The 19,779-nt window shown below is 39.1% G+C and overlaps 1 protein-coding gene across 13 annotated transcripts in view; it reads right to left on the bottom strand.

Moving 5' to 3' along the window:
- Positions 1 to 11,591: 11,591 nt before the first annotated feature.
- The window catches only part of CEP170 (centrosomal protein 170), a 131,962-nt gene continuing 123,774 nt past the window's right edge, over positions 11,592 to 19,779 (bottom strand). For 12 of the 13 annotated variants that reach the window (XM_030812593.1, XM_030812595.1, XM_030812596.1 and 9 more), the window contains 3 exons: positions 16,541 to 16,634; positions 15,436 to 15,487; positions 11,592 to 13,899 (listed from right to left, as the gene is read on the bottom strand). In XM_030812593.1, the coding sequence (XP_030668453.1) occupies positions 13,610 to 13,899; positions 15,436 to 15,487; positions 16,541 to 16,634 (436 nt within the window). In that variant the 3' untranslated portion in view covers positions 11,592 to 13,609. The remainder of the gene's footprint in view (positions 13,900 to 15,435; positions 15,488 to 16,540; positions 16,635 to 19,779) is intronic. The other variant, XM_030812599.1, reaches the window with a different exon arrangement.

The following is a 19,779-nucleotide window of genomic DNA, read 5'->3' as shown; positions in this document are numbered from 1 at the left end:
CTCAAGCAATCCTTCTGCCTCAGTCCCAGTGGCTGGGACTATAGGTACACACCACCATGTGTGGCTAATTTTTCCTTTTTTTTTTTTTTGTAAATATGGGGTCTCACTATGTTGACCAGACTGGTCTTGAACTCCTGGACTCAAGTGATCCTCCCACACAAAGTGCTGGGAGTATAGGTGTGAGCCACTGTGCCCCACTCCTATAAATCTTTAACAAAACGTAGTTTACATACTTCTCCTTTAATCTCAGATGGCTGTTTTTGTGTTTTATCTCATGCTCTAAAATTATCCTAGCCTGCGTGCTGGAACGGGTGAAGGCCCCTTAAACAATAATGGGGTTAGTTATGTTCTTTCGCTGTTTAACTGTTTATACAATGTGAAATCTAAAAATGTAGATTGCATGGAAACAGAGAGTAGAGTGGTAGTTACGAAGGGCTGGGTGGCTGGGGAGATGTTGGTTAACAGATGCAAAATTTCAGTGAAATAGAAGAAATAAGTTCAAGAGGTCTATTGTAAAACATGGTGACTCTGGTTAATAACAATATATTGAGCCGGGCGCGGTGGCTCACACCTGTAATCCCAGCACTTTGGGAGGCTGAGGCGGGCAGATCACCTGAGGTCAGGAGTTCGAGGCCAACCTGGACAACATGGCAAAACTGGTCTCTACTAAAAAAAAAATATATATATGAAAATTATCCAGGCATGATGGCTTGTGTCTGTAATCCCAGTTACTTGGGAGGCTGAGGCAAGAGAATCACTTGAATTTGGGAGGTGGAGGTTGTATTGAGCAGAGATCGGGCCATTACACTCCAGCCTGGGTGACAGAGTAAGACTCTGTCTCAAAAAAAGAAAAAAAAAAAGCCAAAAATTGTATTCTTAAAAATTGCTAAGAGTAGATTTTAAATGTTTGAACTACAAAAACATGAAAAGTATGTGAGGTAAGGCGTATGTTAATTAGCTCAATTTAATAACCATTCTACAATATATACATATTTCAAAACAACATGTTGTCAACAATATACAAAATTTTAATTTGTCAATCGAAAATAAAATTTTTTACATCTGGGAAAAATTGTAGAGGTTTATTTTTCCTGGATTTGGTGATGTTGTGGCTTTTCTCCCCCCAGCTTTTTGAAACTTTTGGTTTGTTGTGACTTCTAGTCTCTTTCTAAATATTCACTTTACTGCCAAATTTTTTATTCATACTTTTGTATTCTTTGTCTTTTAAATGGCTTCCTAAATGGTATACATCATCAGGCCCTCAAAATGTGCTCCACCTGCTTTGAACCACAAAACCCCTGGGGATCCTAATCCAAACAAGTTCCACCCTCCCCAGCACTCTCCCCCTTGCTGTGCCTGCAGGCTTTCTGCGAATGCCCCAGGCATGCAAAGGAAAAACGCCAAATGCTCCAAGCTGCTGGGTGTCTGACTCCTGGAGCCACAGCTCCCATGAGTTTGTAAAGGGCATGCACCACGCAGGGCATGTGCCCCAAGCACCAGGGGTTCCTCTCTACTCTCTTGGCTTTCGAAAATGAGGCAGCAGGAAGTGATGGAGAGTGCTGTGGTCATCAAATGTGGATGAAGTTAAAATTTGTTAACCAAATGCAAACACTTCGGGGAGTGAAAGTGGGGCACTATTCTTTTTTTTTTTTTTTTAAGTCAGGATCTCACTCTTGCCTCAGCTGGAATGTAATGATGTGATCAGGGCTCATTGCAGCCTGGACCTCCCAACTCAGGTGATTCTCCCACTTCAGCCTCCTAAGTAGCTGGGACTACAGGTGCGTAGCAACATACCCAGCTAATTTTTTTGTATTTTTTGTAGAGACGGGGTTTCACCATGTTGCCCAGGCTAGTCTCAAACTCCTAGACACAAGTGATCTGGATGCTTAGACAACCCCCCTCCCAAAATGTTGGAGTTACTGGTGTGAGCCACCTTGCCTGGGCTTCATTTGCCAGATTGTCCCAGAGGAAGTGACCTTGGCTGAAACCCTGGCTCAGCTTCTTCTGGCCCGTGGGGCGAGAAGTGAATAACCAAATCTGCCTGGGCTTGTTTCTTCACCCCCAAAATGGCAGTAAGAACTGCCTCACAGGCCGGGTACGGTGGTGTACACCTGTAATCCAAGCAATCTGGGAGGCCAAGGCATGAGGATTGCTTGAGCTCCAGAGTTTGAGACCAGCCTGGGCAACATAGTGAGACCCCACCTCTACAAAAATCAAATTAGATGGGCCTGGTGTCTCATGCCTGTAGTCCCAGCTACTCGGGAGGCTGAGGTGGGAGGATCATTTGAGCCCAGGAAGGTGGAGGCTACAGTGAGCTATGATCGTCCCACTGCACTCCAGCCTGGGTGGCAGAGCCAGATCCTGTCTCTGAAGAAAAAGAAGAAAAGAAAAAAGAACTACGTCAGTATTTTGTTAAAGGTTAAGGTTAGATTACCCAGATATAGCCTCTCTTTCTCTCCACATATTATCTGTGTATCTATCTATACACACACATATATATTTAGAGCTATGTATATATACACAGAGATAGGTAAAGCTATAGCTAGATCTATATAAATATATATAAACGGCTATCTCTCTTTACATATGGATATATATATTTATGTATCAATCCACAATCCATAAACTTGGATATGCACGAAATATCACATTTTCTCTAAGCCAGTTTTTTATTTCAAACTCCCCTTCACAGCAGACTGGGAAGATGGTTGAATTCAATCTTTCCGAGGTATCCCACTGCCCCCTCCAAGATACGCTACAAATTCCCACACAGTGTCAAGCTCTGCACAGGAGTTACCTTGGAGAGCCTGTTGTCCCGGGAGCCTGACCCGTGAGTCCTAGGGGTCCCTGCTGCTTCCATGTGGACATCAAGTCAAGGGACCTGTTTCCCAGGCTGCCCGGACACACTCTGCTCCAGCTTTTCCTCGGGATGCTGCCTCCCCAGTGGCTCTGCGGTGACCTCTCTGGGGACCGAGGATCCTCATTTTTTAGTGTGGAAGACATCCTTTCTTCACATGCAGCTAAGACATTCTGTCAAAGCCTGAGAATCTGCTTCATTTTCATTTCTCTTAAAAAAAAAATCATACACATTCTAGGCCGGGCGCGGTGGCTCATGCCTGTAATCCCAGCACTTTGGGAGGCTGAGGCGGGCAGATCACGAGGTCAGGAGATCGAGACCATCCTGGCCAACATGGTGAAACTGTTTCTACTAAAATACAAAAAATTAGCCAGGTGTGGTGGTGCACGCCTGTAGTCCCAGCTACTTGGGAGACTGAGGCAAGGGAATCGCTTGAACCCTGGAGGCAGAGGTTGCAGTGAGCCGAGACCGCACCACTGCACTCCAGTCTGGCGACAGAGTGAGACTCCATCTCAAAAAAATTCATATACATTCTACTAAGGACTTTGGTCCTGAAAATCGCAAAACCAGAGAGAACTGCAGTGAGCTTTGCTTTCTACCCTGCCACATCTCACCTCGCAGTGCACGAGCAGTTAGGTTGGCTGTAAAGGGAGAAGCATGGGGAAAACAAACTTTCACAATAGTGCAGTGGCCACACAGCACCTGCCATAACGAAGGGATTTGGTAAGTGCTTGGCCCTTTTCCTGGAAATGATAGCATCATCACCAGGATCTACTGATCCAGCCCGAACCACTGGCAGGTTTACGTGGGCAGAAGTGAAACGAGCAAACCGTTATGGTGAAGCAATAGCACTGAACATTTCTGGGAGAAGCAGCTGTAAGAAAAATAACTTCTGGACGAAAGAGTGAACACCTGGTGAGTCACCCATTAAGCAGGACAGGAAGAGAGGCAGAATTACTGACAAAGAGCTAACAAAACATTTCTTCCAGAAATCTGGGGGAAGAGAGCGAGAGAACAATAGCTGAAGTCCACAGAATAGCCACTAATACAGCAAGAAGATACCTTAGAGCTCAACTACTCGACATCGCCCCCACCCCATTTTACAAATAATGAGGCTACAGCTGAAAGCACTTGCACAAAACTAATAACACATTAAGTTTAGCTGCAAGATTCTTAACTCCACCAATTGGCTTTTTACTATAATTACAATATGTTGTCTTTATGAGTGAAAATAAAGAGGATTAAAGAAGTCAGTTGGACCAGGGTTCAGATTTTGACTCTCTCACTTACTTTGTAACCTAGAGTCTCTTATTTGGCTCTAGCCTCTACTTCTTCTGTAACATAGGACTAAGAATTCTTGTGTAAGAATCTGGGTTGTTGTGAAGATTAAATGAGGTACCGAAGGACCCAATACAGTGTCAGCACATTGTAGCTGCTTGTTTTAGAGTGGCGATAGTAAGATTCTTTCCAGCTCTTCCAGTATGATTCATTTTGATAAACTAAAACTCTTCATGAGAAATATCCCATTTGCTTTTTTTTTTTTTTAAAAAAAACAAACACATATCCAAGATTTTATTTAACTCATTAATTAATGAGGGAACCAACAGCATGTTAAAACCAATACAGAGGAAAATCTAGAGAACATGTAGGCAAGAAGGAATGCAAATAAATGCAAAACTGGCCACTTTCATGGAAAAGTAACCAGTTGCGTCTTCACCTGGATACATGTATCCATTCTCACAGTGTTATAAAGAAATACCTGAGACGGGGTAATTTTTAAGAAAAGAGGCTTAATTGACTCACAGTTCTGCATGGCTGGGGAAACCTCAGGAAACTTACAATCCTGGCAGAAGGCACCTCTTCACAGGGTGGCAGGAGAGCGAGAATGAGTGCAAGCAGGGGAATTGCTAGACTCTTACAAAACCATCCGATCTCGTGACACTCACCCACTACCACGAAACAGCTTAGGGGAACCACCCCCATGATCTGAAGACCTCCACCTGGTCCTGCCCTTGACACGTGGGGGTAATGGGGATTACAATTCAAAGTGAGATTTGGGTGGGAACACAGAGCTAAACCATATCAAGATGCATCATTCATTATTTTCTTTTTTTGGTAACAGCTTCCTTGAGAGATAATTCACATACCTGTTATAAATATATATGCAATAATTTACCTGTTGCAATTGTACAATTAAATGGGGTTTTTTTTGTGTGTCTTTGAGACGGAGTCTCACTCTGTTGCCCAGGCTGGAGTGCAGTGGCACGATCTTGGCTCACTGCAACCTCTGCCTCCCGGGTTCAAGGGATTCTCCTGCCTCAGCCTTCTGAGTAGCTGGGACTACAGGCACGTGCCACCATGCCTGGCTAATTTTTGTATTTTTAGTAGAGACGGAGTTTCATCATATTGGTCAGGCTGGTCTCAAACTCCTGACCTTGTGATCCGCCCGCCTCAGCCTCCCAAAGTGCTGGGATTACAGGTGTGAACCACCACGCCCGGCCAGTTCAGTGGTTTTTTATGTATTTGCACAGAGGTGCAACCATCACCACAATCAATTTTGAATCTTTTCATGACGCCAAAAGGAAACTCTGTGCATTTTAACCGTAACTCTTAACCTCCCACTTCTACCCCCACCCCCAGCCATAGTCAACCCCTAGTCTATTTCCTGTTTGTATAGATTTTCTCTCATGGACATTACATATAAATGGAATCGTACAATCTGTGGTCTTTTCTGGCTGGCTTCTTTCACTTGACATACTGTTTTCAAGGTTCGTACTTGTTGGAGCATATAACAGTGCTTCATTTCTTTTTCTATTTGAGTAATATTCCACTGTGTGGCTCATTTAAAAATACTGACTGTGCATTTAGTGTGCTTTCATGAGAAGCAAAATATGGAGAACTCTGAGATCTAATAGGTTAGAGCTTTCAGTTTTTCTCCAGGAGAGCAGATTCCTGATACAAATATCAGTTGCTGCATCCAAGCCATGAGGTTCAGTACTTTTGTCTTCTGGCTCTTTGAAATTTATATTTGCTTTCATACAGCTTAGCACCACCTGGTTAAAAGTAAATCCCACTCAGGCCGTTGGCCAGTTTTCCATGGTGGCAGGCACAGAGGACTCTTCTGGAACTGCATGTCTGGAAAAACAACAGAAAACAAAGGAGTCTCTAGAGAACATCAGCCAAATATTATAGTTTGATACGGTGACCTGAGGTCTGAGCTGGGGGCATGTACTTAGAAATATCAAAAGAAAGTAGGCAGCTTCACCTCCTCTTACCCTCTCAGCTGTTCCCGGAAAGCTGTGAATGAGTCAGGTTTGCCTCCCCACCTTCCTGCTCGCCCGTTGTCTGCCCTTTTACCTGCTAGCACGTGGTGTCCTTCAGGGCTGTTGCCACTCCTTCCAATGAGGGAACATCTGACCAAACTACTGAATTACTAAGAAATTGCTGATTCTGCAGGAACTTTATATTTCCAGAGAGGGGGCCAAGGAAAGGGCCATATGATCTGTAGACAGAATCTCTAATAGTAGGGGCTCCCTGAAGCCTTTTCCTTCAAACTAAGTGCATAATCTTCTTTTTCATTCTTTCCTTTTTTTTCTTTTTTGGAGACAGAGACTCACTGTATTGCCCAGCCCAGGCTGGAGTCTAGTGGCATGATTTCGGCTCACCACAACCTCTGCCTTCCAGGTTCAAGTGATTCTCCTGCCTCAGGCTCCCGAGTAGCTGGGATTACGGGCGCCCACCATCACGCCCTGCTAATTTTTGTATTTTAAGCAGAGATGGGGTTTCACCATGTTGGATAGGCTGGTCTCGAATTCCTGACCTCAAGTGATCCACCTGCCTCAGCTTCCCAAAGTGCTGGGATTACAGGTGTGAGCCACTGTGCCCAGCCTCAAGTGCATAATCTTAGTTCAGACACAACTGAGATCAGAATTCTGCTTGCTCCATTTATTTATTTATTTATTTATTTATTTATTTATTTATTTGAGACAGTCTCGCTCTGTCGCCCAGGCTGGAGTGCAGTGGTGCAATCTCGGCTACTGCAAGCTCCGCCTCCCAGGTTCACGCCATTCTCCTGCCTCAGCCTCCCGAGTAGCTGGCACTACAGGCGCCCGCCACCACGCCCGGCTAATTTTTTGTATTTTTAGTAGAGACGGGGTTTCACCGTGTTAGCCAGGATGGTCTAAATCTCCTGACCTCGTGATCCACTTGCCTCGACCTCCCAAAGTGCTGGGATTACAGGCATGAGCCACCACGCTGGGCCTGCTTGCTCCTTTTAATCCATCCACCCATCCACCCACCCATCCACCCATCCACCCATCCATCCACCCATCCATCCATCCATCCATCCAATAAACATTTATTCAATACCAGTTTGGTCAGTCTTTAAGCCTAGTGCTAGGCAGAAGGGAGCAATTTGGGCTGAAAACTTTTTCACAAGTTGTATTAAAATTATGTATTTGCCCCTCGTGGTAGGGTTTGAACTTCCTCTTCCTTAAGGACAAGGACTGTATTCATTCCTGTGAATATATAGATGATGATTACCTAATATGCTTGATCATAGAGATACTTGAGTAAATGACCGCATATATGTTCGGCAGTCAGCCTAGTGCTCGTCTGTCGGTGGTGTGGATGAGGAACCAGGGATCTTTCCAAGTGGTAACAGTAGACTACGGAACCCAAGCTGACCACAGTCTGTTAGCACACTTTATTACACCTGCTGGAGCTAAATGAAAAGGAATACAGTTCAGTGATGGCCCTTCACAATGACCATTGCTTGCTTTTGTCCTATGAAAGTCAACTTCTTCCCTCTGAAGGCTGCTTGATTCCTAAATTGACCCTGGAGAGGAAAGCAGCTTTGGAAAAGTCACAGTGACACTTCCTTGTAATAGGACACTTTGGAGAGCTAAGAATCAGTACAGCAATGCAGGAGGAGGTGACATGCTCCCCAAAAAGCAGTTTGAGGAAGTAATTATGTGCATCAAAGTTATAGAGAACTATCCATGCCATTTTAACATGGATCAACTTTATTGAAATAGTTTACATATGATAAAAAGGATCATTTAAAATGTACCTGGTGAATTTCATGACATGTACTCACTCCTGTGAATAACTGCTGCCATGCCCAAAAAACTCACTTGTGATTTTTTTGTAGGCAATTTCCTCTCACCTCCCACCCCACTAGCACTGATCTGTTCTCAGTCACTATCAGTGTTTTGTCCTTTCTAGAATTTCGCATAAAGCATGCCCTTTTTTGGGTCGGTTGCTTTAGCTCAGCATGTTTTTGAAATTGGTCCATGTTATTGTGTGTGTCTGTAGCGTGTTCACTTCTGTTGCTGAACAGAATCGCATTTTATGAATGTTTCACTATCTGTGATACATCCTATTTGTGATCCATTCACTTGTTGGTGAACACTGGAATGTTCCCAGTTACTGGCTATAACAAATATGGCTTCTATAAGCATTGTGTGCAGGTGTTTTTGTGGACATATGATTTTATTTCACTTGGGTAAAATACCTAGGAGTGGAATGGCTGGGTTGTGTGGTAGGTGTACATTAATAAGGAATTTCTAGTTTTCCAAAGTGGTTGTACCATTTTTTCTTTGTGCTTTTTTGAAAATGCTGTTCATTTTATGAAGTCTTATAGTGCAATTAAAAATTTAGGGTGAATTGATTTTTTTTTTTCTCTTGAAGGGAAGACTCTGGGCTATAACCATAGACAGACTGGTAACAGGAAGCAGAGCCGTGGCAAAGTTCACAGATCCTCCATATGCTGGACATAATAGTCTTTGCCAAACAGCTGAAAGTCTTGGCCATGAAATGCTGCTTTTCATCACCGAGTAGACACTATGGAAAAGCAAGTGAGAAGCCAGAGCTCCAGAGACTTGGGCGCAAACATTACCATGGAAATAGCACAAAGAGACTTTGTGTGTTTATTTAGTTTCAAATTTGATGGAAATTTTTCTCATTCAAGAAAAATCCAACTGTCACTACCCTTGTTCATTATTGCAAATTGGCATAGGAGCCCCCACACTTTGTATTGTTTTATCTCTAAGTGTCAGGTTAAGACCATGCTGTTTTCTGCCTTGCTGCACTCCAGCCACTGTTTATCCTGAGAAATTTCCATGGTCATGCTCTGTTAGTCCAAGGGGTGGTTTTTTACTCCATTTTATTTGGCCTTGCTCAGAGACAAGTGTTGTAACAAATAGCTTGGGAGGCAGCTCACTGGTCACATAGCTCTGGTGTGGACTCACCAGTTTCTATTGGCAGCCCTGGGTTTCACCTCTTTAAAACAAGTGGAGAGTACAGTCAGCTCATAAGCCGACGTGGTTCTTCATAGCATTCTTCCTGAAGCACCCAACATCCAGCTTTCGCGGAGACAGTTCATTATCTCTTTCAAAGAAGCTGTTTCACATAACAAAGACATTCTTAGCCATTTGGTCATTGCTTGTCATCAGTAGAGAAGTTTACTAGGAGAAATGTCAGGATCCCCAGCTCTAGAAGTTCTACTTAAAAGCAGAGGAAGGGCCTGGTGACCTCTTCGGGTCTGTGGTCACGAGACAAAGTTGTAAACGGTGAATACAAGTCACTTGGTTTGTCTAGGCTCTACCAGTTGTTTGCTGGGTGACAGCCCATGGAGAATGGTTATAAACAGTTTGGATTTCCAAGTCAAATACGTGTTGATGAAATCCCAACTGGACTGCTGCCTCAGTTCCTTCATCTCTAATGTAGGAATAACAGCTTATTAATGAGTCGTGAGCATTAAAAGGGACAGTGCAGGTAAAGCATTTATTATACTGCCTAGAAAAAACAGCCCCTCACTCCTTATTATATTTGTTTCAATTACCCTAAATATGACGTTGCTGAACTAGTGTTGAGCATTTCTAGAGCTAATGTAGTATGCCTCAAAATTTAAAGAATTTTCCATCCTTCAGTTCAAGGTTAGACCTCACAGTAGCAGTAGTTATAGTGGTAATAATAACTCTAAAATATTTTAATTAACAAAATCTACAAAATGTTTGTTGTACATTGCAAGATGTACAAGAGTTAAAGAGAACTAAATATTCAGCAAGAATCTGTTCCAGGTGGTGAGGTGTTAGAGACAGAATGTGGCTGACGGGGAACTTTTCCTTATGGTCAAGATTCAGGAAAAGCAGCAACAAATGTAATAGTGAAATAGCAAAAGAACTAACATAACCAATTCCATTTCCGTTTAAGAGGCTTTGACCCATTTCCGCACATAGGCTAGGATGCTTTTAGAGCACTGGGGTAAAACACAAAAATAGCAAGCATGTAGTTTTTGAAACTAACTGCGATTAAAGCATGTAAACAACTATGTTGTGTTAAAGACTTACAGGAAGAAGCAGGCTTGGCTACTGTCACATGAGAGACCATTACTCAAAGACAAAGATGCTTCATAAACCTCCCCCAAACCCTTGCTGGCAGCCAGATGTCTGTGGTTGTTGGCTCCCTGCCTGTCCCCCTTACCTAAACATAGAAGACAAAAAAAAAAAAAAGCCTGCATTTGTCTCCTACGTGTAGAGATCCCATTCTACCTCACCTTAGAGTGAATTGTTTACACAGCCGTCTCCCAATAGACTGTTTCTTGAAAGTAAGTACGTACATCTCATTTGATGCTGATTCAATTAAATACATTTTTATTTTGGTTTCTAAGAACTTTCTGTATTATGCAAACACAAAGGGGTTATGCAAACACAATGAAAGGAAGATTTGAAATGACAAAGAATCAGAAAAAGCTTTTTGAAGGACAACTTAGACTAAGAGGGACTTGGATAATAACACTAATGTCCTAATTTTGCAGATGAGAGGGAGGAACACACTGACAGCTAGGAGGGAGTGGGTCTGGATCTCGAACTTCCAAGTTTGGTTTCCTTTCCAAGTTAGAATCCTTTCAGGTAGAGACGTGGCAAGCAAATCCAAGGAGAGATGAAGGAGGCAAAACGGCACAGATGTTTCAAAGCAAAGGGACTATCCAGGAAATGAAGATTACTTTAGTTACCAGGGTAGAAACGTGTATATGTCATGGGGGAAGGGAAGAGAAAATGCATGTATGTGGCACAGCCGTATGTGGCACAGCCCTATGTGGTGTGGTCAAGTGAAGGAAGCTTTATGAAGAGGTTGGTGGACCTTAAAGCAGGAAGGGACAAAGATGCAGGCAACAGAAGGATGAAACGCTCATGGTGGTCAAGAAACTTGTAATGTTGGTAGATACTATAATGGGACACATAGATACGCACATAAGAAAAGGGCCAGAACACACAAAGTCTCAAAAGGTTAAGCTGTGAAACTTATAATTTTGAATAATAATAATGAGACATTCAAGATTCTTGAGCTTGAGTGATAGGATTAAAAAAACAGTATAAATTGATAGTTATCAAATTTAAGATGACAAAGGTATTTTAAATTTCTACTTTATTCCCTAAATATATCACTGTCATAAAGCTTTCTGATGATCTAAAGCTGGTTAAAAATAAAGACCTTGTATATGCACATTACTTTAGGACATTAAGCGAAGTGAATTATACTGATCATAATCTGCTAAGAAAATTTTTTTCTTTAAATAGTCAAACTAATAAGAGATTTCACAGCAACCGCATATTAATAGAACTGGAGGATTCTTTCTTTTGCTAAGCCTTGGGAAATGGTTTATAATCATTTGATAAGTTGATGAAGTATTAGCAAGCAAGATGGTAAAATAAAATATACAATCATTGTATAAAGTTCCAGAAACACTTTATTTAAAAATGGAGTTGTAAATGCATAACAAAATAACATAAGTAATAAATGTAACAAAAATAAATAAGGAGGATAATGTATTCATACAAAATAAAAATAACATAGTAAAAGGCCAAATGTTTATAACTGAACCAAACTGTGTAAACACTTAAACAAGAATGTAAGCAGAGTAGATTCTAATATTTTCCTAAACTCCTCACCTTCCACTTCCATGTGGATATAATCAGTACCCAAATATTAAATAAAAGAGGGAGCAACGCTGATTATTTGTCCAACTTTTTCTTCAAATGGATTGACCCTGTTTTAACGTTTCCTTTATTCCTTCAAAGCATTTGTATCTTTCCATTTATGTTCTTTAAAACCTTTTTTCAGTCTTCCTTTATTAGATAGAATGGGGAATTTAGCTTTATAAGGAGAATAGTTAATTTACCTTTTTTTTTGAATTTAAAGAAAAATAGGAGATCCATTATAATTTTGTTTTTACATCTCTATAAAAAGTTTTTTGCATCTTTATTAATTGATCCAACAATACAGGATTTTAAAAATCCTGTAAAGTCTTGAAGTGTATAGAGTTACTTTGTTTCTTAAAACAAATATAGCACAGGATTATTGTGGAAATATTAAAGACCATTTCATAAAAGTTGCAGTTTAACCTTTATAGACTGATGGGGTCAAGGGGGAAAATCCAGGTCTACTAATAATATTTAACTGAATGAAGATACACCCCAATTATAGTGTTCTGGAAACACAAAGGTAATTACTTTTCTTTTTAAAATTATCCAAATGTGAACTTACTGGAAAGAGAAAAAACAAGTTTAAAGAAGAAATTTTTCATAGGCTTCTTGTTTAGTAGCACAGGCCAAAGGCCTTTGTCGTTGTTGTCTTGCAGGGTCCTTATAAATGTGTATGACAGACAGGATTTACTATTGAGTCCTACAGGGAAACACACAGAAGCAATTCATTGCTTGGGAGTGAAACTATCAACTAATCTTATAACTACTGGTTCTCCAAGTCCCCTAATGAAGAAAATTTTAGCCTCATGATCATTTCAAGGGAATTTTTTTTTCAACTGTCACATATAAACTTGGTAACACAGGACCAATATACATGTTCTGAGTTTTAAAAATATACTCCACCTAAACTATCTGTCTAGTTTAATCTTTCTAGTTATCATTTAACCTAAAATGAGAGACCAAATCTTATTTCCATTAAAAAAAATGAAAAAAAGTGCCAAATTGATCTTTTTGAAAGTGGAGTAACACACTGTGGGGTTAAAACAAATACAGTATTATCAATCTCCTATGTACAAAAAAGACGGTTAGTCCTTATTGATATATAGATATGCCCACCTACCACTCCCAGCAAATCTTAGTGCAAACATAATAGTTAATTTCCGTAAACCCCAAGACAATTTACGTATCAACAAAGTTATATAAATCACATCTAAGTTGGAAAATTTTAGGACACAGAGTGACTGTTGTGAAAGGTCTGCTTTACTGTGGAGAGTACTTATGTCATTGTGTCCAATGGTAATGAGTACTAATATAAATCCTATTATTAAGAAGCAAATAGAATGGTTTAACAAATCTGTACAGATGAAGAAGTCCATTTCAGAGCAGCTTGGCACAGGAGACATAGGGATTCAGAAATGTTGGCTATTTAATTTGCTTGTAGGTCACAGCATGGCTTAAAAAAAAGAAAAAAGATCTATGAAGGGAAAGGGTGTAATCATAAAATTCAATTTGAAAATCATAAAACCACAAAAGGCGACACTGCCACAATCTGCTTTTTTCTATTTGTGCATCAAGTGGTTATCTAAATGGTTTGAAAGGATTGATATACTACATTATACGTCAAAAATAAATAAATAAAATTAAGAAGACAGGGATTCCAAGATTGTAGCTGACCAAGCTGTCTTGTTTTGTGTGTCAACACTATGCTGCTTCCAATATTCCTAGTCATTCCACAGGTAATGATTTTTCAACAATCAAGAGAAAGTCATTCATGTACTGTAACATCTTCCTCTTCCCCATCGGGGTTGAATCTATTGAAATGTATACTGAAATCAGCCTCAGGTTCAGCGTTCTCAAATTCAGCTGAGGCTGAAACAGCAGCAGGATGAACTGCCCTAGCTTCTGGTTGGCCAAGTGTTGGTGTCTGACCCGGACTGTGGTGGTTATTCACAGGGCTGGACTTCTGTTTCGGTGGAGACGGCAACATAGCACTGGGAAATCCCATGTTGTTCAGAGCCTCCAAAGTTCCATCAGGATCAATCATAGCGTTGATTGCTAAAGGGCGGGAAAAGGAAATAATTCTAGACGCAGTTACATTCACATATAAACACTGTTTATGATTTGGATAATAAACTATCAGCGCGTATGTGATCTTACACGTGGCTAATCTTCCAATATTATATTTAAAACTCCATTCGTAGTTATTCTGTAGCTGTATTGTAAATTACCCAGCCCTGAATACCTTCTCTGGGTCCTTTGATGTGTCACTTACGGGCATTTCAGAGCCTTGTAAGTCTGGTATTTGAAGATGTGGAATTCAAGAAAAATCTTGTTGAAATTTGTCTTCATTATTGTGAGAGGACAGAGAAAATACTGAATATGATTTTTAATAAACATCTAAACCCAATTTATCACTCAGATAACTGAGGTATTAGCTGCTAAGTCAGGGTTCAGAGCAACCTCAAGGCTGGAGAGGCCAGAAGAACATCAGCATACTTTGAATGCTACCACAGAATATTGTAATTTAGCCTGGCCAGAGTGCTGGGGTATCAGCTGTATACACCACTGAGATACAGGGGTTCCCTCAAGCCTACAGACTAATATCGCAGGGCAGCTTGCAAAGCCAAACAGACTTGCTGCCTGTATGGGAGGGGTCAGTTAAAGGTCAGCTTTCAATCCAAAAGATCTTTGGGTTGACATGGAAAATTCTCAGGCTGTGATTTTCAGTTTGGCATTGGGCAGAGTAGGGAGTTGGGAGAAGGAAGTAACATAGATGTAAGAATCATGCAGAAGGGACTTTTAAAAGTATACCCCCAGTCTACCAGCTAACAGGCATTGTGTTAGCAAGCCACTTTTACTCATGGGGTGTACCATAACCCTTAGGAGTGTTGGGGCTAAATGAAGGTTAAAAATCATTCCGATAGGATCCACATATGTACCTACGATTATTTGATAAATAAAGACTCAGTAGAATTAGCAGTTGACTATGAAACCTGCTTGTTGTACCACTGGGGACTTCTAGGTCAAGACATACATAGGCATTAATGCACAATCCAGCTCTGACACAAACCAAACAATGTCCCTGTGAAAGTTTACAGGGCAGCCTCTTTCACTTTCTTCTCTCCTTTCTCTTCTGGTCTCTATGGCCAATATGTACTCATTTCTTGTCAACCAAGCAACTATTATTTCTATTGGAATGTAAGTTTGTTTCAGGTTATACCACCAACATAATTTAAGAATTGTCAAATCACACAAATAATGCTAATTAACACAACTTTATTATATATTTTTCACATATTATTTATATGTAATACATAAAAAATTTCAGTTAGTTTGTGACATCTAGCCTATTGTCAAACCTATGAACTAAAATATGCCCACATATATCTTTATTATATTTTAAATTTTTATACTGGGTTTAAAAAATTCCTTTTTATGAGTAATGTGAATGTGTAGAACTCTATAGTTTATGTATGTCATTACACTTAATCAAATAATATCCTAACAATAAGAATATTTTAAGAAATACCACTTAGAAGGCACTTATTCTAAATTATTAGCTCTTTATACTTAATTCAGTAGTAAATTTACCTTGTAGCTGCTTTTCTACTCTTTTCAGTTCCTGCAAGATAGAAGAAATCTCCTGCAGGGAAAGCAATAACAAAAAATAGCCTACTTTTAGCTAAATGTTATCACTTTACAAGCAGCGAATTTCACTCTCACTTTATTTGGAACACTTAGTATTATCTACATGGTACTTACTACATTAATAGCAACATGATACGAAATAATTATGATATCTAGTAAACAAGATTCAAATTAAAATATTTAAATTAAAATGAAATAGAATAACTTTTTCAATGAGATGATTGTAGCAGATGAAAAATTTAAAGTCATTTACTACTATTTAAGCAAAGATTTTTTTTTGAGACCGAGTCTCACTCTGTCACCCAGACTGGAGTGCAATGGCGCAATCTTGGCTCACTGTAACCTTCTCCTCCCAAGTTCAAGTAATTCTCTTGCCTCAGCTCCCCAAGGAGTTGGGATATAGGCGTCTGCCACAATGCCTGGCTAATTTGTGTATTTTTAGTAGAGATAGGGTTTCGCCATATTGGCCAGGCTGGTCTTGAACCCCTGACCTCAAGTGATCTGCCCTCCTTGGCCTCACAAAGTGCTGGGATTACAGGCGTGAGCCACAGTACCTGGCCACAAAGATTTTTTAAAATTCTTATTAATCAACCTTGCAATGACTATGTAAAAATGCCTTCAAATTATCTTTGTAAAAACATATAAACTGCAACCTCAATATTATATTCTGAGCAATGAAAATCTGTACAAATTCTTTTAAAAATTAGATAAGCATTATATTAAGTAAACGGAAACAACTTACGTCAACTTAATATTTTCATGTTAAATTTGGTTCTCTTTAAAAATTTCATGTTTCTAATGTTTAATTATTACAAGAACAATATATACTAGGAAGAAACACAAAAGGCTCCTCCTTCATACCCTCTGCAACTTTGAAACAATCAACATTTTAAACCTGTGAGTCAGTAGAAGAAATAAAATTTCCCAAAATTTTGCATTTATATCTTCATTTGAAAAAGCAAATCAACGAATAGCTCAAAAATAAGGGTCTTTTCCTTAAAATAAAACTCTATTAAAATGTTTTAATCTTCAAGAAAAATTACTATACCATGCTTGAGGTTTTCACAATAGGGACTTCACTTTCGGCTCTTAATTTGCTTTCTATGTCATCCCAGTTCCGATCTTTGTCTTTAAATAATATTCTATAAATCAAAAAAACATAAGCATATAACTTTTTACATTTTAAAAACCTATTACTTTTTTGTTAATAACACCAAAGCAATGTATCTTTTCAAAGGTACGCAAAGAAAAAAAACCAACCACTGCATAAACTGAGAATTAAAATACTAAGCCAACAGTACCAATTAATTCATGTGTATGAGCTCCAATTGAATGCTTATTAATACCTGCATAAATTCTTTACTGTTTATCTTATTCTTTATTGAAAACAAAATATAAAACAAATGAAAATGATGTTATGACCTTAAAACTTTAATATTTATAATTTACAATACAGTAATGCCCTCTTATCCACGGTTTCTCTTTCCATGGTTTTAGTTAGTGGCAGTCGAGCATGGTCTGAAACTATTACAGTATTTTGGGAGAGGGAGAGAGAGAGAGAGAGAGAGAGAGAGAGAGAGAAAGACCACATTCACATAACTTTTTTTTACAGTATATTGTTACAAATGTTCTATTTTATTATTAGTTACTATTGTTAATCTCTTACTGTGCCGAATTGATAAATTAACCTTTATCACAGGCATGTATGTGTAGGAAAATACACAGTACATGCCTGTGCTAAAGTGTAGGAAAATACACAGCAGATGAGGTTTTAGAACTAGCTGTGGTGTCAGGCATCCAGTGGGTATCTTGGAACAACATGTATCACCTGGGTATAAGGAGAAAAGACTGTGTAACTGTCACTTATAAAGAAAATGCAATTTTATTCAGACAGAATATATGCAGTATAGGAATAAGTGAGATGAAAATAGGTTGAATTAGGTATAAACAATTGTGTCTGTTAAGACCTCTTTATACAGGAATAAGCACCTTATTGATCAAGAAAAGTGTGTACATTAATTAAAGACCGAAAATTGGGAGTACTTACTGTGCTTTTAAAATTGTTAATTCGTGTTAGTATACTTGTACATAATAACCTATTAGGAATTAGGATGCTATTCTTTTGATAAAAACAATTGCCAATAAAGATAATTATCCTATCATTACCGTAACATCAAATAACTTATACAATAAAGGACCACAAAATTTTGATGTGTCTTTCAAATGTGGGACACTTTTCTAACACTTTAGAATCTATCAGACATGATTCAGCAGTTTTAGAAAGAAGTAAATACTAGCTAGTTTTTTAGGTTTCTTTTAAAATTTTTTCAGTAAGTCTGGAAATCTAGTTTAAACACTACATAACCTCATGTAAATTTATTACTACTGCAAGCTGATCAGCATTTAAGTAGTAAACTAAGTTAATATTTGTGCTGGCATTTCTTCAAAGATCAACATGCCAGACTTACCTTATTTAAAAACATGAAATTCGTTAACATCACATCAAGTCTGGAACATTTGCTTAAGGTGGCAATGCGTCTAGAATCTGGTATAAGAATATTCTTATGGCCTACTTATTAAATTTTCTAAACTCAAAAAAACAAACACCCTTGCCAGCCATCTTTCCTAAATTATTATGTTCTTGTAAAAGAGTTCTTGCAGCATTAGGACTGAGGGAAAATAGGGAAATAATGACTATTTCATGGACCAACTTAGAACTATAATGGACTTACACAATAGAGAAAGACTTTGTTTAGCCACACAGTGCTAAAAATTCAGTGAAGTTTTCCAGAGGATGGCTACGGAGTATAGTGTTTGTGGATCTAAAACTGTTAAACCATAGACATTTCACTTTTGGTGAAAATCGGTTTTTCATGGGTTGCCCCTGAAAAAAAAAATGCCCCCCTGAAGAAATAAAAGGTTTATTTTAAAATCAGTTTGTTGGCCAGGCACAATGGCTCATGCCTGTAATCCTAGCACTTTAGGAAGCCAAGGTGGGTGGATCACTTGATGCCAGGAGATCGAGACCAGCCTGGGCAACATGGCAAGACCTTGTCTCTATACAAAATACAAAAAAATTAGCCAGGTGTGGTGCAGATGCCTGTAGTCCTAGCTACTAAGAAGGCTGAGGTGGGAGGATTGCTTGTGCCCAGGGAGGTCGAGGCTGCACTGAGTGAGTGAGTTGTGAACATGCCACTGCACTCCAGCCTGTCTCAACAAAAACAAAAAACAAAAAAACAAAAAACAAAAAACAATTTGTAATATATAATAGAACAGATCTAAGAAGCCAAATTTGTCATTTTGGCATTATGAAATAAACTTCACTATAATATTTACTACAATATTTAATATTTAAATACTAGAGAATCAGAAAATCAGACCAAGAAGTTAGTTGAGACCAGGCTATAATGATCAGAACTTGTTTTTGTTTGAAGGTCCTCATCAATTTTAAGCTGAAAAAATCATAGCTTTCAAAGTGATCTTCAGATTACATTATAGATTCAAAATAAGCTAAACTTTAGCATGAAAATACATAAAATTCCAAAGCTTATTTCATTCAATAATTTAAGAATTAAGTTAAAATACTTTTGATAAAGCCACTGGTTTTAGGGAAACAAACACACAGAAGTCTCAGGCTGCTATCCTATGAGCCATAACCAATTCTCTAGTACTATACCTTAAAACATGCAAACGCGGAGTTGCGAATTGAGAGCCTACCAATGTAAGGCCGTGCTACACAACCTAAGGGGGTCATTTTCACATGGAACGCAATGAGAATGCTGTACAACAGGAGTTCCTGTATAAATATTTAAAAATTGATTCCACAGACATTGTATGAACAATGTACATACGCATGCCTCTGGGATGAACCCCAGTAGACATTTGAGGTTATAACTCCTGACACAAAGCTTAAAGACGAGTCAATTCTCAAACTACCCTGGCACTTTCCATGCAGAAGGCCCAGGTCTCTACCCCTTAGCTTTGGTTATCACAACTCAGACCTACCTTTGAATAATATCTTCTTCCCAAAGCCTTCCCTAATCATCCTAGGTGAAAGTCATCCTTCCTTTGCCTTTATATCTCTAACTGAGCACTAATCTATTATATGCTATCTTGTACAATAGCTGATTGCATATGTGTCTCACCTTGCCAACTACACTGGAAACTCTTTAATAATAGAAATGGTTTTATCCTCATTACCTTCCATAAGGCCTGCCATGGTGCTTTATGCGTAGTAAAACTCAACACTCAAACTGAAGGCAATTCAAATACATTAAACATTCAGTA

The sequence above is a fragment of the Nomascus leucogenys genome, chromosome 5 (assembly GCF_006542625.1).
Source record: "Nomascus leucogenys isolate Asia chromosome 5, Asia_NLE_v1, whole genome shotgun sequence".
NCBI classification, from domain to species: domain Eukaryota; kingdom Metazoa; phylum Chordata; class Mammalia; order Primates; family Hylobatidae; genus Nomascus; species Nomascus leucogenys.
The sequence above is the reverse complement of the archived record's forward strand: the minus strand, read 5'-3'. Positions and strand labels throughout refer to the sequence as shown.